Consider the following 18,550-nt stretch of genomic DNA (forward strand, 5'->3'; position numbering starts at 1 on the left):
TCATCCTTTCGGGGTCGATAAATAAAGTAGCAGTTTCGCTCTGGGGTCGATGTGATCGACTTAATCCGTTTGTCTCTCCTTGTTTGTCCCCTCTATGTTTAGCTCCCTGTGGGCAGTAAAGAAATATATATCGGAATTTAATATGAAAAAAAGAAAAAAAAATTGGTGGGCTCATACTGAAAACGGTATCACATATATCTACAAAATGAAACTTGAAATTTCAAAAAAAAAAATCGTGATGTGTATCAGTATGTATGTGTGCGAGTTCGCCATTTTTTTGTTCACATCAAATTCTGATATAATCGTAATTCACACACTCGGAAAGGAATTTGCTGAAAATTTCACTGAAAGTACTCATTTTTCTGAAAGTTATGAGGCAAGACTTCGTTTTGTACCCAACAAAAAATACCCCTTTTTTATTTATTTAATTTTTTTTTCTACACAACCCCTGTTTTCAGTTACGGAGAATACGAATCTGCAAAAAATTGGCAAAAATCGGCATTTTTAAATTACCCCCTCCACACACACACACACACCACACACACACACACACACACACATACACACCACCACCACCACTAATTCTTTATTTTAGCTTTTTTTCCAAAACATCAAAATATCTGGAAATATACGGAGATTATGATTCTGAAAAAATTTCAAAAGATTTTTCTACTTATGGTTAGGGTTGGGGTTTTAGGGTTTTAGGGTGAGGGTTTTAGGGTTTTAGGGTGAGGGTTTTGGGGTTAGGTTACGGAAAAAGTGAAAAAGAAGAAATTGGGGGAAGGAGTGGGGGTACAAAATAGTTCAAAATTCCGATTTTTGACAATTTTCCGCAATCTCCGTATCCGAAAAGGTGGGGTTTTGGCAAAAAGAAATTTTTTTTTAAACAATAATTTGCGAGAAAATGGGGAGGGGCGGGAGGAAGTCTTTCCTAACGATGATCGGAACCTGCACCATCTGAAGCGCATTTGTAGAAAATGTCATTAAAAAAAAAATATCCATTTTTTTTTTTCTGGAAGTCAGGAGACAACAAAATGGGGACTGGGGAACACAACTTTTCGTTGTGGTGCACCTGAGCACTATACAATAATTTCATTATTATATTATTATTAAAAATTGTATATAATCATAAACAATTTAGTTTTCAAATACTTTGAACTTCCCAAGCCAATGAGGGTATCTTTGTGGTTGTTCCACCAGCTAAAAATAGCAACTAAATGTCCCTCAAATTACACCATACTGTGTGGACACATTATATAGTGTTGTCCTACACATCCCTAAAATGACAAGCTGGAATACCTTTGATCATAGGTCTGCTCAAATAGAGTTGGCCTGGGGTTAAATGATGACAACTTTGTACAGTTAATCCATCCCATACTCTTCCTACATTTATTCTACTCGTATTGAGTAAACAGCAGCTATATTAAACTTATTCTTATTCAATATGCCAGTTAACCTAACTATAAGTGTAATTACAACAGAACCCCACCTTTAAAGACTCCGCCGGTTACGACGACGAGGGTCCCAGCTGATACGATCAACGGAACAGCTTGCTCGTGAAATTAACGTGCAAATGGCTGAGCATTCCACAGACACGTGTACCCTTAACGTAATTCTCGGGGATAATCAGCGTGACACAGAGAGTGACAAGGCTGACCCTTTGAAATACAAGTACAACTCATTTTTGCCAGCTGAGTGGACTGGAGCAACGTGAAATAAAGTGTCTTGCTCAAGGACACAAAGCGTCGCCGGGAATCGAACTCACAACCTTACGATCATGAGCCGAATGCCCTAACCACTAAGCCACGCGCCCTCACACAGAACCCCACCACCATCATCACGCAGAATATTACTGAATCGCACTGCCGTAGTTGTCTTCCCTTACTCAAGATTTACCTCCCTTTTCTGCCAGCATTATTCCTTTCACCCTTTGTAGCGGACTGTTGCTTAGTGTCGTCTTTGACCATGGCTCCTCTCAAACTCAATATCGACTCACAAAATGCTGCTGTCGGTAAGCATACTTTATCATTACTATTTCCAACAATAATATACTCTTTCTCACTTCCCTATGACCCCCACCAATCACCGAAACTACCTAGAGTTTGAAATGAATCATGTAGTTTATTTATAATTTAACATCAGAAAATAGTCTTTCTGATCTTACCTTAAAGTATTTCCTAATATTTAATAATAATAATAATATATTTCTTTATTACCCACAAGGGGCTAAACATAGAGGGGACAAACAAGGACAGACAAAGGGATTAAATCGATTACATCGACCCCAGTGCGTTACTGGTATAATTATATAAAGTTAGTCATGATTTAAACAATTAAAGTCGCCAGTTATTTGTTCTCTGTGAAATCTACCTGCAAGTCTCTCCTATAACTATTTTAAGGAATAGACGATATAACCAGAATATTTATTTTTCAGTTTCTTTATTTCAAAATAATGTAAATGCAGAAGTTATAATACACATATACGTACACACACACACACACGTTTGGATGTGTATGCTTATTGTAATGCGATGATTTTTAATTCTTTCGGATATGTCAGTGTAGAACATTTGTACACACAGCTATATATGTCTGTTTCTATTATATACGTGTTAATTTTAAATATAGAATACATCGGGTGTTTTTTTTTTTTTTCAATTTTGTTTTGTTCTTATTTCTTATGAAGTTACTTTTTTTTATCTTCCGCTTCTCTTTCCATGATGATGATGCAATCATAAACTTGTGAAATGTTCTCATACTTTCATCAGGAAATTCTCTTTTGAGCTATAAATATGCTTGCGTACACATAAAACACGTGTGCAAGTCGTCGCCGAGTTTCTGATAGTACCAGCCGTGCGCGAAATTTTTTTTTCATATTCGTTCATAGGAAGTTGTTTTACACCTATTACACACATTTTTTTTTGATTTTCTGATATTTGTTACGCCCTATATTAACCGTAATTTTTTCCCCACTCTTTCTAATTCTTATGTTATTCCTGGGTTCAATTTCAGAATAAACCCTCATTCCTCGTTACTTTATTTTATTCCAAATTTTTTTTTTCCGATTTCTATGGTTAACTACATTTCGTACCTTAATGTGTCGCTGAATTATATCAATATATAGTTAAATTCCTAAAGTATTAATTGTTGCATTTTAGACTCAAGTAGGCATTGATTGAGACATTCCGATCATAGCCATCACACCTAGATTTTCAGGAGGCATAGGTACACAGCACACTTACCCGAGATCTCTGTAAGTTTAAGGGCCCAATGGTTATGTATGTAGGGGGTCCTTTCTGTTGTTGAGAGGGCCCTGTCTGTGACTACAGTATCCAATGTGACCTTTTTGCAAACATTAAGGTGTGAATTTTGGGAGTGACAGACTGTCTATTTTTTAGCCCGTCTGGCGAATACGTGAAAGCTACAATCCACCCTCGTTGAAGGTGAAGTAACTTATTCATTTGGCATTAACTAAATCTGTGAGAGCTAAAATAGATTTTAACTAGTCAATCGATACGTTTTCTTGTTAGTATTTAACTGTCACACTGATCGATTCTGATTGTCAATTTGTATGATGCAATTTCAAAATATTGACGCAATAATATCAATACTTGAAGCTCGCGAATCAATTAGGTCATTCGGTTTGTTCGAAAAAGTTGTTATATTCTAGAATTAAGAATACATTCGACTGTTTATTTCTTGATATAAATAAAAAGAATGTGAGGATCATGGATAGAACGCCTGTGCTCATTAACAAAGGTAATTTTAGCTAAAAACGAAATCAAACTAACTGGGTTTGATTTCTACGCGGTCGCCCGACCAGCTAGGAATAAAAGCTTATCTCATTTCACAACGCCTTAAAATAACAGGATATTCAGAAGTTTAATTCTTGATAAATTATACCTTAAAATGCGATGGCCATGACTGGAACGCCCTTGACCCTAGGACTGCTGGATCAGTGCTGACTTAGTTAAACAACCCCGTATTGGATAGCCATAGTTATATGAAAGCTGTATTATTTTTTTGAGGTATTACAACAAGCATACACATCTAAATGTGTGTGTGTGTGTACGTATATGTGTATTTATAACTTCTGCATTTACATTATTTTGAAATAAAGAAACTAAAAATTAAATATCTTGGTTATATCGTCTATTCCTTAAAATCGTTCAAGCGTGGGTTTTAATACACCACCAACTTTGAAGTAGGCTTTTTTAGTATAAAACATCAGGGATCTTTTCTAAAAGATGGAAGATCCAAAATCAGCGAAATTCTGGTTTAAGCACCCCGTATAAACCCCTCATAACTTTTTTTTTTTCATATTTTTTTGGAATTTTCAGAAATTTTTGCGAATTTGTGTTCTACACACGGGAATCCATACGATTGTTTTTAACTTTTTAACCCTTCACTTTTAGAAGTTCCACTCTTTTCCGAACCATTTTTTTTAAAAATCAGAGTTTAAAATACAGACAGTCAGAATTATTTGCTCAAATACCAGCAATGGACCACTCTTGGATGCGTCATCATTCTATTAAACAGGTTTATAGGGGGTGGAAAACATTAAAAAACATCAATACACGTCAGTGCGACAAAGAAACGAGTGAGTTATCAGGTGGTCGTGAGATGTGTGCCTGTGATATATATATGGGTATTTATGTTTGTCCTCCATTATCTCTTGAACCTCTTGACAACCAGTGTTGGTGTGTTTACATCCTCATAATTTCATGGTTCAGCAAAAGAGACCAATAGAATAAGTACTGTGCTTTAAAAAAAAAAGTTGAATTGTTCAACTAAAATTCCTCAAGGCAGTGCCCCAGCATGACCGCAGTCTAATGACTGAAACAAGTAAAAGATACCATATTTACTCGTATAGGTCTGATTTTATACTTCATTTATTTGGGAGATAGGGTGGATGTGAAGCAGCTGTGACAGCAAGAGCGAGACTTGGCTGGGGGAAGTTCAGGGAATGTGGAGTGTTTTTATATAGGAAGAGGTTCTTGTTGAAGAGGAAAGGAAGAGTCTATAGGAGTGGCATGAAAGGTACAATGCCGTATGGGAGTGAGATATGGTGTTTGTGGGAGAGAGAGATAGCAATTTTGAAAACCAAGGGAACTGTTTGATAAGAGGAGGACTGAAGACTTGATGGGGATGCTGGGGCTGGAGGAATCTGGAACGGCTGGCAAGGGCAAACGGAGTGCGGTGGTATGGGCATGTGTTGAGGATGAGGAGCATGTTCTGAGGAAGGTGCTTGCATTTGAAGTAAATGGACCTCAAAAGTGAGATAGACTGAGGAAAAAGTGGAGGAGATTGGGAGGGTTGGCTTGAGAAAGGATGCCCAAAACCGTGCTATGGCCTTGAGGTGGATCCGGCCACCCCCATTAACGAGGACAAAACCCAGATTTAAAATATTGGATGATGATGATTTAATTGGAAAAACTCACACGAATAAGAACGCTATTTCACTTGCATTTCAAGTGTATAAAATTAGATTTTTTTCCTCAATGTAGTGAAACTGAAACAACAACCTTTGAAATTTTCATTAAATGAAACAATTAGTACTTAGAATTACAAACAAAATACAGAGTGCATTCCAGAAATTTTCAGACTTTTGCAGGAGAGACATTTATTAATTCCAGAGAAGTACAAAACTTTAATCTCCTTTGACCCTTTAGCATTCAAACCAGTCATACCCAACGCCCAAATATTCTATCTGTTTTAGGTTCAAACCATCCAGATCCAGCCTCTCAGCCAGGTGAAATGCTTAGTGGTATTTCGTCTGTCTTTACGTTCTAAGTTCAAATTCTGATGAAGTCAACTTTGCCTTTCAGGGTCGATAAATTAAGTATCAGTTACGCACTGGGGTCGATGTAATCGACTTAATCCCTTTGTTTGTCCCCTCTATGTTTACCTGACAATGTCATTGTAAAAGTATACTGTTACACCATTGAAATCTCAAAGCTACAAGATAATACATGATTAACTCAAAATAGTGTGAATAAATATGCACTACCTACTAAACACATGCTTGTCACAGGTGACTGGTTTGCAGAATGCATTTGGGACATGAAGACAATTTGGAAGCTCGCGATACAATAAAATTTTGTGTTAAGCAGGACAGAATCTCTACAGAAACTTACAAAAGGTGGGAAGCTGGCAGAAACGTTAGCACACCAGGTGAAATGCTTAGTGGTATTTCGTCTGTCTTTATGTTCTGAGTTCAAATTCCGCCAAGGTCGACTTTGCCTTTCATCCTTTCGTGGTCGATAAATTAAGTACCAGTTACGCACTGGGGTCGATGTAATCAACTTAATCCTTTTGTCTGTCCTTGTTTGTCCCCTCTATGTTTAGCCCCTTGTGGGTAATGAAGAAATAAGAAACTTACAAAATACTCCAAACTGCTTATAAGCTGTTGTATAAGCTGGACATCTGTTTTTCACTAGCACAAGAGGTCAAACAAAGCAAGTCCTCCAGAAAGCTCACAATGACCCTATTTTGTGACAGCAAAGGCATCTGAATGTTAAAGAGTCAAAGTAAGATCTCTGAGTTCAATGCCCTTGTTGTTAGCACTCCAGCAACTTTGTGAAGGCCCTGTGGAAGTACTCCAAAGTGAAGGTGACCGGGACCCATGTCACAGCCTCCTCCTTATTCTCCTTCAGCTTGAAGAACAACCAAAAGTCACAGGGAGCAAGGTCTAGATCGTAGGGTAGGTGAGAAGCAGTTTTGATGCTCATCTTTGTAAAGTAGTTGGAATTGTGATCTGGTGCAGGTGCTCTGGCATTTTGCAACAAAATCTCTTCAGACCCCCCACAAAGTAATTTTTGGTGACCATCTGGCCAAAGGGAACCCAGATGTAGATGGTACCCTTGCTGTGGAAAAATGGGATCATCATGAGCTTTCTGGAGGACTTGCCTTGTTTGGCCTCTTGTGCTAGCGAAAAACACATGCTCAGCTCATACAAGTTAATCTAAAAACAATCTGGAGCACTTCATAAGTTCCTGTAGTGTTTCTGCTTGGTTTAACACAAAACTTTATTGCATGGCTGCAGGCTTCCAAATTATTTTCATATCCCGACTGCACTCTGCAAGCCAGTCAGCTGTGACAAGCAGTGTTTAGTAAGGTGCGTTCAAAGTGCTATTACGTCATCTCCTTTAATCTAGATTAACAAAAGTTGCAGGTCAGCTTTATATGTATATAGTAATGTTATACTAAAATTTCAGTAATCTAGGATGTTATAACTCTCCTAAAAAAAGTCTCAAAACTTCTGGAATGCACCTTATATATTTCTTTATATATGAAAAAGAAGTGTTGTAGATCCCCTCTAACCCTATATCATCTTGTACGGTGTTTCCCAGAGGAGATAGGACAAGGTGCTTGTGATGTTTGAAGAAGGATGGAGACTAATTGCCTTATTTGATAAAAAATATAATTGGTCGTAATGGTTTTAATCTTACCTGACACCATGGCAAAGAAAGAATTATATGAATATAAACTTTGTTTTGTCTTAACTGATTCAGGCAGTTACTGGGGTGTCACTCTTGACGCTTTTATAGTCAATTGTCAGCATTAGTCACTGTTCTCTGTCATGCATAGCAAATTTGCTGCGTTGTGACCCATTCAGTCTTTGGTGCTGTCAAACCAGGATTTTCTCTGCCTGCCTCTCTTTTCTCTCCCTCAAATGTGCCCTGAAGAATGATTTTGGACAGAGAATTATGACAGGATACATGCCCGTACCAGACAAGCTTTCGTCTTATCTGCACAAGGAGTGATTCCTGTTTGCCAGTGTATTTGTTGATTGGCTGCCTGACAAAGCTATTCATTTTGTTCTGTGTACAGCATGTGTAATTGTCTCTGAAAGCACTTGTGCTCAAATACCTGAATTCTGACATACCTGCATGTCAGCTGTAAGAGTCCAGCTTTCACAACCATATGGTATATATTTCTTTACTACCCACAAGGGGACAAACAAGGACAGACAAACGGATTAACTTGATTACATTGACCCCAGTGCGTAACTGGTACTTAATTTATCGACCCCGAAAGGATGAAAGGCAAAGTCGACCTCGGCAGAATTTGAACTCAGAACGTAACGGCAGACGAAATACAGCTACACATTTCACCCAGCATGCTAACGTTTCTGCCAGCTCGCTGCCCTTTCACAACCATAAGGTATAGAAAGGTAAATATAACAGAAGCAGTACAGAAGATTGGACAGGGTTGGTAAATTCATGAAAGTGTGCAAGGAAAAAGCACTCTTTGTGTTACAAGTCATACAGAAACCCAATAAGTTATAGCTACATGGTTTAAACCCTAGTAGTGAACCTGCAGTGTTTGTTCTGACTCAAATTTATGCTTGAATGCCTAATATCATTTATATTACAAATCTTACAAGTTACTCGACTCTTGAATACATTTTAATGTTTCTGTTGTTCTCTCTCCATCTCTCTTTCTCTTTGTGTCTTTGTGTATATTTCTGTGCACCAAAACTGGCTGAATGTCCAGTCAGTTGTGCCAAATCATTGGCATCCAAATAACAGCTGTCAACTGTCTCGTTCCATATTCTTGTGTGTCTTCACACAAAGTCCGAGGATCTCGCTGAAACAGCTTGTGTACCTGAATGGAATTCCTGCATACTCTTATTTTATTTCTTATGTTTGCTTAACATAGATGGCAGTAGAGTCCTGACTTCTTCCTTGTTCACTAAAATTTTCAATTTTGCTTAATTTACGTTGAGCTCTTCCAATTTTAAGCTTTGCTTCCACATTTAGAATTTGTTCACTATTCCTTGGAACTATTTCTCTTCTTCTGCATTTGATCTGATCACATAAAAGTCTTTCCAGTTTGCTCATTTTTCTAAATCTACAAGAATTATGTATGAAATCAGAAAATAATATTTTGGTCAGGAATATATATACATACTTCTTCATTTTTGTTTTTTTTACAGCCAGTCTGTTGGTTCTTGAAAACTTCAAGTCAGCATCCAAATTCTCTTGTGATATTAAATACAAAAATATCAATTCCATTGAAATAGACAGGTATGGTTATAGTCTATATTAAGTTGTTTTTCTTCTCTGCATATTTTCCTTCAAAGTAACCCTTTTGCATTTAAACTGGCTATGTCCAGGCCAAATATTCTACCTGTTTTATGTTCAAAGTAGTCAGCCTCTCACACCCACCCTACAATGTCATTTTGAAAATAAACAATTACAGAAAAAAATCCCAAAGTACCAAAATTACACGTGATTAATTAAAAATAATGAGAATAAATAAACATTGCATTTGACAGAGTAATCTGAATGCTAAGAGTTAATTATTCACTGAACTACTGTTATCATACTTTAGATAGATTTTTTGTTGAAAATAACCCCACATATTTTTTACAACTAAATAATTTTAATACTGACTGGATGAAATAATTGCAGGGTTTTGTAGTGTTTTTTTTTTTTGGTGGGGTAACATTTTCTTATGTCAAGGGTCAGCTAAAATTTTTTGATGTGCATGTTTTCTGGTTGGATGTTGTTTTTCCATGTCTGCCTCTCCACCATGAGATAGAATTAATTCTTAGTTACTCTCCTGAGGATATTCAGACAGATTGACCCAAAATTTACTTGAACTTTATGCCAACTATAGCAGTTCATTGAACTTTATTTTGACTAATAACAGTTCATTGAACTTTATGCAGGATGTCTTATTGTAACTATTGTAGCTGACATTTTTTGGAGCATATCAGGAACCATGAGAATGACTATAATAATGAGTGAACTTGACAGCACAGTGATGGATAAATTGGCCATCAGCAAACAAGGAATATGCATTCAGCATAGTACCAAATGCACCAAACGTCAACTGTAGCAGATTACTAACTTTACATAAGATGATACATTATATAATTGTTTCCCCTTAAAAGTTCCCATGTTGGTTACGTTTGTTTGAAATGCCAGCTATTTGCTCTTCTCTAGTTCAGCTTGATGCTAATAATTGCAAAATAATGAGAATATATGTGTGTGTGCGTATATATATATATATATCCACACAGACACACACACAAGGACATGACAAGTAAATAGACACCCTTATAATCATTAAAATTTATTTCATTCTGAAATTATACATTCAAATTATTTATTAATTATTATAATGTCAATATCTAATATTTAGTAGACATTCCATTTGCATAAGTGTCTTGTCCATTATGCCCCAGAGGTGTTCAGTAGAGTTCGTATCTGGTTACAGGCGTGGCTATGGAAGCTTTTAGCTGTGTGACAAGGAGCCCCATCTTCCATAAATAAAGAGTTTTTTTTTTTTATTTCACTACTGAAGATTGGAAAGAGTCCTTTCTGCAATATAGACATATATTTATTTGAATATGTTCCAAGGCTTCCTTTGTGCATGGTGTGATTAAACAGTTACGTATAGAACTTAAAATAAAAATGTCAATTAATAAAAAATATAAACCTTTTCAAGTTAAAATAAACATAAAACAATGTTTTATGGGAACCTTTTCTGACTGTCTGTGTGTATATATATTTATATAGGTTTAGCTGTGTGATTACTTCCTAACCTTATGGTTTCAAGTTCAGTCCCACTGCTTGACACTGTGAACAAGTGTCTTCTGCTATGGCCCTGGGCTGACCAAGTCCTTGTGAGTGGATTTTATCATCGTTTAACATCCACTTTCCATGCTGGCATGGGTTGGACAGAAACTGAAAGCAGCCTCTGTGTGTGTGTGTGTATGTATATGTCTTTGTGAGTTTGTGTCCCCTTGTTTTGACATTATAGGATACTTACCTACTTGTACTTGTGACGGCATTCACCCAGGGCAGGTTGAGCTGGCTTCTTCTCTGGTCCTAACAGCATCACAAACCATGGCAGCCCACGCTCTACGATAAAGGAAGACCTCTCCAAACTCTCAGGTCCGCAGGTGGTCGGTCTTCGCAGATGGAACCGCGAATGGCTCGCCATCTCCAGTGACCTCGCACAGGACATTATAGGATAGTTGAAAGCGGCTTTCACTGTCACATAAGCAGTATCATTCCTTTCCAATATTACTACTTTGGCAAGGTTTCTATGTCTGGATACCCTTCCAATCACTTTGTAAAGTATACTGAGTACTTTTTACATGGCACTGGTACTAGTGAGGTCATGAAGCAACTCACAAGACAAGACCACCTCAACTTAGGTACAGTTATTTCCAAGCCACTGTTAGGTACGATTGACTTTGATGAGGAATCTGATGCATGTGCTCTTATTTTTGAGCTTAGTTCTGATGCTATGTATATTACTGGTTCTGTGAATTTCCCCAGGCAGACACTTGCAGCAATGTAGAGACCCAGTAGAATTTTAAAGTTTGTCTCTAAATTACTGGCCCTTTAAGCAAGAGTTTATTTTGGTTTCCGTAGCATTTAAGCCATTGATAGTATTAGACTTGCCCCTCCTGAATGGAACACCAGCTTGACAATGCAGGGTTAAATTCCCCCAGGTATTACTAGTACACATTTTCAGCTGAGCAAACTGAAACCACATGAAATGTAGTGCCTTATGTAACAATCATGGACTCAGTAGCCAAAGCACTATGCACCCCAAGCCTTCATAGGAATTTCTTTGAGCCTTATGCCTCAGTCTTAAGTAGATGTTGACCTTGAAGTTAAGACTTGATTTACATCAGTTAGTTGACTGGAAGCCTTTTCATGAATTATTCCTTTTTACTTATTTACAGCTTCATTGAAAGAAAAGAGTAATCATGTTGTAATTTTATTCTAAGACCAGTTATAATTTATTTTCACAGTAATACAACTCTTGAAGGAGATGCATCAATGTGTCGGTATTTGGTTCGTTCAAATTCAAGTCCTTTATATGGCTCTTCTTTGCTTGAAGCAACTGAGGTAAAATTTATACTTGATATTAATTTCAAATTTTGGCACAAGGCCAACAATTTCAGGGGTTGGGGGTAAGTCACATACATCAACCCCAGTGTTCAACTGGTACTTATTTATCAATCCTGAAAGGTAAAGTCGTCCTTGGTGGAATTTGAACTCTGAACTGTCGCTAAACATATTGCCCTGTATGCTAACGATTCTACCAGCTTGCCACCTTGTACTCAATATTGAGATGAATATTAACAATGTTTTAATAAGTTACAACCAATTCTTTGTTTCTAGGCTTGGCTCTGTGGTAAGAAGTGTGTTTCCCAACCACATGGTTCTAGGTTCAGTTCCACTGTGTGGCACCTTGGGCAAGTGTCTTCTGCTATAGCTCCGGGCCAACCAAAACTTTGTGAGTGGATTTGGTAGACGGAAACTGGAAGAAGCCTATCACATGTGTGTGTGTGTGTGTCTGTCTCCCCCGCCCCCACCATCACTTGGCAACCAATGCTGGTGTGTTTATGTCTCTGTAACTTAGCAGTTTGGCAAAAGAGACTAATAGAATAAGTACTAGGCTTACAAAGAATAAGCCCTGGGGGTCGATTTCTTCAACTAAAACCCATAAAGGTGCTTCTCCTACATGGCCACAGTCATATGACCAAAACAAATTAAAGAATATATATATAAGAAATTACAATAAACACAAGTTCAAAAAAATCATTAGTTCCCTGTGTATGTTTCACCATTGTGGTTGTTTGCAATGTCAGCATTGGATGTTTCAAGTGCAACTAGATGCATAACCACAATAGGTCATCAGAGGAACATTTTATTGCATTATTTACAGAGATGATGATAATCTGTGACATACATTCTATAAAAATTCTCAACTCAAAATATTTTCTGAACATCAGTTATTCAAGATGTGTCTGCTATTCTCTATGTATGAGTAGTCCGCTTTTCTCTGCCATCTATAAGCATACATTTAGCACTATTTTGAGCCCTAGAACTCATAGCACTGGTTACTTAGTTCCCATGGTGTATAGTGACCAATTCCTAGAACTCATTAGGCTGGTTACTCAAAGTATGGTGTATTTGTGACTTAGGTCACAACTTTTCCCTTGATCAGGTTGTCAATCTGTTGTAGAGTTAACATTCTATGGTTGAGTAAACTGGAGCAACATGAAATTAAGTGTTTTGCTCAAGAGCGCGTCACTCCACCCGGTCCAGGAATTGAAACCACAATCTTGTGATTGTGAGTGCAACACCTTAACCACGAGGCCATATGCCATCACATATAAACACAACTGTCATTTAAAGATATAAATCCTTTAAAATGTTTTAGCCCGAAGGTCGCGGCCATGGTGGGGCACCACCGCTGTTTATTTTTTAAGATGTTGTTCAACCCTTTAGCATTTAAACTGGACAAATCCAGCCAAAATATTCTACCTGCTTTATGTTCAAACTGACTAGATCCAGCCTTTCTCATCTACCCTAAAATGTAATTCTAAAAATGTACAGTCACATCATTGAAATCTCAAAGCTGTGTGATAATGCATGATTAATTAAAAGCAATAAGAATAAATAAGCATTACATTTGACAGAGTAATCTGAATGCTAAAGGGTCAAGCTTACCTTATTAGCACAATTGTTTCCATATATCTATAGTATTGATATATATTGGCTTTTTTTTTTTCTTTTTATTCAAATAGATTGATTTTTGGATTGATTTTGCTCAGACCCAGTTCTCTGATGCTTCATTTGATAAAGATGTTTATCACCTAGATAAAGTTCTGGGACCAATTACATATTTAGTTGGACACCAGCTGACTTTGGCAGATATTTTTATATGGAAACAACTCCACTGTAAGTATTGTCTATTTTCTATTTATAATTTCTTGAAAGATCAAAAGGCAGCAATTAACCATGCCGTTATTGAGTTACAGAAATAGAAGGCATTATAGAGGATGCGTGCCTATGCCAGTTGTACACCATTTACAGCAGGTTATTGACATTTCTCAAATATTTTAATGTTTAACCATGTAACACTAAACTTTCAGCACTATGTCAGTGTACTTTTTTTTATCAATGTTGTTTGTTCTTAATTCAGTTTTGTGTCTGGATTGTTGTAACTGAAAGTTTTACTTTACTTTAAACATACTGGTGTAAAAATGAGCCTCTGAAGCAATTAGACACAGTACTAGTCAAGCCAATGAGAGAGCTGCTATTTGGTAATTCAAATTGCTAGAAATAGCAGCCAAATCTTCCTAAAATCTCTAATAAAATGGATGTGCACTTTGGATTATGTAGTCCTAGATATGCTGTCTCTGAAAATAAGTTACGATAATCACACTGAAATGCCTTGACTAGAAGTCTGTTTGCTCTGGGTTCATCAGGGATTAAATATTATACAAAGCTACCAGGATTTGAAATTGCAATTCTTTGTATTTGTTGTCTAGCATCTTAAACCAAACTTATTTTTTACTCTCATGGAAATTAAATAATATCCTAATTGTTTTTCATTGTTTGTTTTAATGTTTTCCAGTCAGTAAAAGATGGCAGCAAATGACCCAGAAAGCAAATGTACCCCAAAATACTCTGCGTTTCTATAACTTCTTAACTTCACAAGAAGCTTTTCAATCAGTTCTCAGTAATCCTTCTCTTAAACTCGACACTCTAAAAGAAGTAAGTTTACTCAATTCACCCTTTCCTTTAATTTATTATTTATCCTCATCATTATCATTTAATATCCATGCAGGCATAGGTTGATCGGCAACAGAATCTGTTGGGTCCAAAGACTGCATTATGTCTGCTTTGAAACAGTTGCTGCAGCTGGATGCCTTCCCTAATGCCAGCCACTTTACAGCATGTACTTGGTACTTTTTACATGGCACCGGCACTAGTGAGGTCACCATGCTGCTTGTGAGACTGTGATACTCAAGGCAAGGTGAGGGTTGGCTTTATGCTAGGAGATGGGGGATTAGAGAATGTGAGCAGGGAACAGGGGCCAGGTTTTTGTTACCAAATAATAAACCAACAAAAGGTAGTGTTTTATGTTCTATGATGGAATTGAAAAAACTTGGAATTAAGAAATTTCAGGCCTTGTAGGTACCATAGAATAAGTACAAGGCTTACAAAGAATAAGTCCTGGGGTCGATTTGCTCGACTAAAGGCGATGCTCTAGCATGACCACAGTCAAATGGCTGAAACAAGTAAAAGTAAAGAGTATATTTGATGGCTTATATGACACACATTTGTTTTCAAAAAAAATGTCTCAAAAATCAACCTAAGTCCTATATGTGCAGTTGGGCCTATATTACATGCTTTAATACACATTATTATATTCATCATTTAACATCCATCTTTCATGCTGGATTTAACATCCATTTTCCATGTTGGATGGTTTGACAGGAGCTGGTAAGCTGGAAAACTATCGCTACATGATTAAAAGTTTGCTTTCCAACCATATGGTTTTGGGTTCAGTCTGCCTGTGTTGCACATTGGACAAATGTCTTATACTATAGCCCTTCACCAGTGAAAGCCTTGTAAATGGATTCGGTAGAGAGAAAGTGTGGAAACCTGTTGTGTTCGTGTATCTTTGTTACTGCCCCCTTGCCTGGGATAGGCAACAGGAAGGGCATCCAGACATAGAAAATCTGCCTGGATAAATTCCATCCAAGCCATGCAAGCATGGAAAAATGGACATTAGAACAATAATGATAATGATGACAATGTATTGTGTGATAGAGATGCATTGTTTAAATGTTGGCATAAAAATAAACTGAGTTTGTTCCATTAAAGCACAAGAGCTGTGAGGTCCTGGTGTTGGAATAATTGACCGTATAGTCATATGTTCAAATCTTGCTACTACTACTACTACTTGTGACCCCCTTCGGTCAGACACTGACCATGGGTTTGCACCTAGAGAGTTACCTTCTGAGGCACAAGTCTGGGCAAGGTTGTTTTTTTTTTTATGGAAGACCAGCAGTCGTCCATGCATACCGGCCTCCCCTCTCCACGCCACCAGTGTTATCCAAGGGAAAGGCAAGGGCCGATACAGCTTGGCACCAGTGACGTCACAACTCATTTCTACAGCTGAGTGAACTGGAGCAACGTGAAATAAAGTGTCTTGCTCAAGAACACAACACGCAGCCCGGTCCGGGATTCAAGCTCACAACCTCACGATCGTAAGCTCGACGCTCTAACCACTGAGCCACGCGCCTTCTACTAACTACTGAAAAGCTACCAAACTTATTCCATTTTAGCTGACCTCCATTACAGTTTAACTGGTTAGCTGTAGAAAGAATATCCAGTCAAAAAATTCAAATGATTCTACAAAAGCCTTCCTTCATGTGCTAGTTTGGGAAAATCTCTATATATATAAACGGCAAAATGTCTGTGTGTGTGTCCTTTATACAAATCCACAATTTTTCAGTTAGAGGGCTTGCACTTTCTATGGTCATTCAAAACCATCCAAGGGTGGTCATGCACATCTTTACATTTCCCCAGTCACCCCACAAAGCCATTAAAAAATTCACTAGAAGTGACTTTTTTGTGAATTTTCTATCCAAAACCCAATCAAAATACCTGAAACTTGATACGTCAATTGAATGCCAGCTAGCTGTATGTGATTGGTCGGAGATTTGGACAGTACTCGCATGTATGTGCGCACGCATGCAGCTGTATATGCATGCACTAAGCACTATGACACGGCGTTGCCGGGTCATAGTGCTAGTAGCTATTAAATAGGGTAGGAATAATAAAGTGAAGTCAGGTCCTGGAAAGTATAATGTTAATATTATGATATAGTAGCAAACTGTATCATATATTAATGCAGATATATGTTGGAAAACCTAATTAACTGTGGTATTTGTCTTGAGATAGTAATATCACGAGAAATATTGCAGACATACAGCTTACTGTTCTAAAGTAATACTGCTTCTGTTGCACATAGTGAATACTTTTATATGTAATGGTTGTATTATAATAACACTTCTCACATACGATCTCTATTTAATTTTTCTAAGTTTCATTCTTATACATTTTTTGTTTGTGTTCTTTGTTTCAGGGCCGAAAAGAAGAAGGCAAATTTGTTGACTTGCCAAATGCTAAAAAAGGAGAAGTAGTAGTAAGATTCCCTCCAGAAGCAAGTGGGTAAGGCATCATATTTTAGTCAGAAATCAGTTGGTATCAAATTGGAGATTTTCTGGGAGAGGATGGATTGAAACAAACATCTTTTGACCTTTGGGTTTTAGCTTTGAATATTTTTTTGCTATATATTGTTTTTCATTGACAAAAAAATATATATCATCATCATTTAAATGTCCGCTTTCCATGCTAGCATGGGTTGGACGGTTCAACTGGGGTCTGGGGAGCCCGAAGGCTGCACCAGGCCAGTCAGATCTGGCAGTGTTTCTACAGCTGGATGCCCTTCCTAACGCCAACCACTCCGTGAGTGTAGTGGGTGATTTTATGTACCACCGACACAGGTGCCAGACGAGGCTGGCAGACGGCCACGCTCGGATGGTGTTTTTATGTGCCACTGACACAGGTGCCAGATGAGGCTGGCGAACGGCCACGATCAGATGGTGTTTGTTACGTGCCCACAGCACGGAGGCCAGTCGATGCGGTACTGGCTACGGCCACGTTCGGATGGTTTTCTTGTGTGCCACCGGCACTGGTACCACAAGGATACAAATTCCATTGATGTTCATCTATTTTGATTTGTTTTGATTTGATTTGATTTTGATTTTGATGTGATTATAAATCTAGTGTATGCAACTGAGTCAGTGTTGGATTAAAATAGCCATCTGTGTATCATACTTAATGTATACACAGTTTGATAGGCCAGTTACTGCAGCATTTGTCCTGAAATAACATCGCTTATGAACTTGCTATGTTAAAATCACAATATCAGAGGAGCAAGACAAAAATTTGTCCCAGCAGTGTCAATCAAGAGCATCAGATGCATTTTAGCATTTTGGGGCCTTTTTCTGTATCTTTACTCTTTAACTTGTTTCAGTCATTAGACGATGGCCATGCTGGGGCACCACCTTGAAGAATTTTTAGTTAAATGCATCAACCCCTGTACTTATTTGCTTTTAAGCCTCGTGTTTATTCTATCTTTTTGCTGAACTGCTAAGCTACAGGGACATACACACACCAACACCAGTTGTCAGGCGGTAGTGGGTGATAAATACACACACATAGATATAAGTATATATACACACACACACACATATATACGTTCGTATATTCGTTTTGCAAGATTCTTGATGTGAATTCGTATGTTTAAACAGATACTGTTGTATTTGGGGATGGTCATGTTGCCAGTTTAGCCAATAAAAACACATGCACTATATATTTGGTGTTCACTTGCTTCAACTTTATTTTATAGTAATCGTATTTCGGTAGGAAAGACACACAAAAAAGAAAGAAGAAAGCAAAGGACCACTGATGAGGTCACAGAAGTGTGACGAAAGAACTCTGACTGAAACACGATTACTATAAAATAAAGCTGAAGCAAGTGAACCCCAAATATATAGTGCGTGTGTTTTTATTGGCTAAACTGGTAACATAACCATCCCCAAATACAACAACATTAGAGCGAGGTCGTTGCCAGTGCTGCTGGACTGGCTCCTGTGCAGGTGGCACATAAAATGCACCATTTGAGTGTGGCCGTTACCAGTACCACC

General features: G+C 37.7%; 1 protein-coding gene across 1 annotated transcript in view; it reads left to right on the forward strand.

Annotated features, from left to right (window-relative positions):
- Positions 1 to 1,858: 1,858 nt before the first annotated feature.
- Positions 1,859 to 18,550, forward strand: part of LOC115217051 (bifunctional glutamate/proline--tRNA ligase) — a 62,508-nt gene continuing 45,816 nt past the window's right edge. Inside the window, exons 1-6 of the mRNA XM_036506997.1 lie at positions 1,859 to 2,011; positions 8,942 to 9,032; positions 11,783 to 11,879; positions 13,568 to 13,721; positions 14,401 to 14,540; positions 16,924 to 17,009. Coding sequence (XP_036362890.1) covers positions 1,966 to 2,011; positions 8,942 to 9,032; positions 11,783 to 11,879; positions 13,568 to 13,721; positions 14,401 to 14,540; positions 16,924 to 17,009 — 614 coding nt within the window. The 5' untranslated portion in view covers positions 1,859 to 1,965. The remainder of the gene's footprint in view (positions 2,012 to 8,941; positions 9,033 to 11,782; positions 11,880 to 13,567; positions 13,722 to 14,400; positions 14,541 to 16,923; positions 17,010 to 18,550) is intronic.

This window comes from Octopus sinensis, linkage group LG11 (assembly GCF_006345805.1).
Source record: "Octopus sinensis linkage group LG11, ASM634580v1, whole genome shotgun sequence".
In the NCBI taxonomy this organism is placed as follows: Eukaryota; Metazoa; Mollusca; class Cephalopoda; order Octopoda; family Octopodidae; genus Octopus; species Octopus sinensis.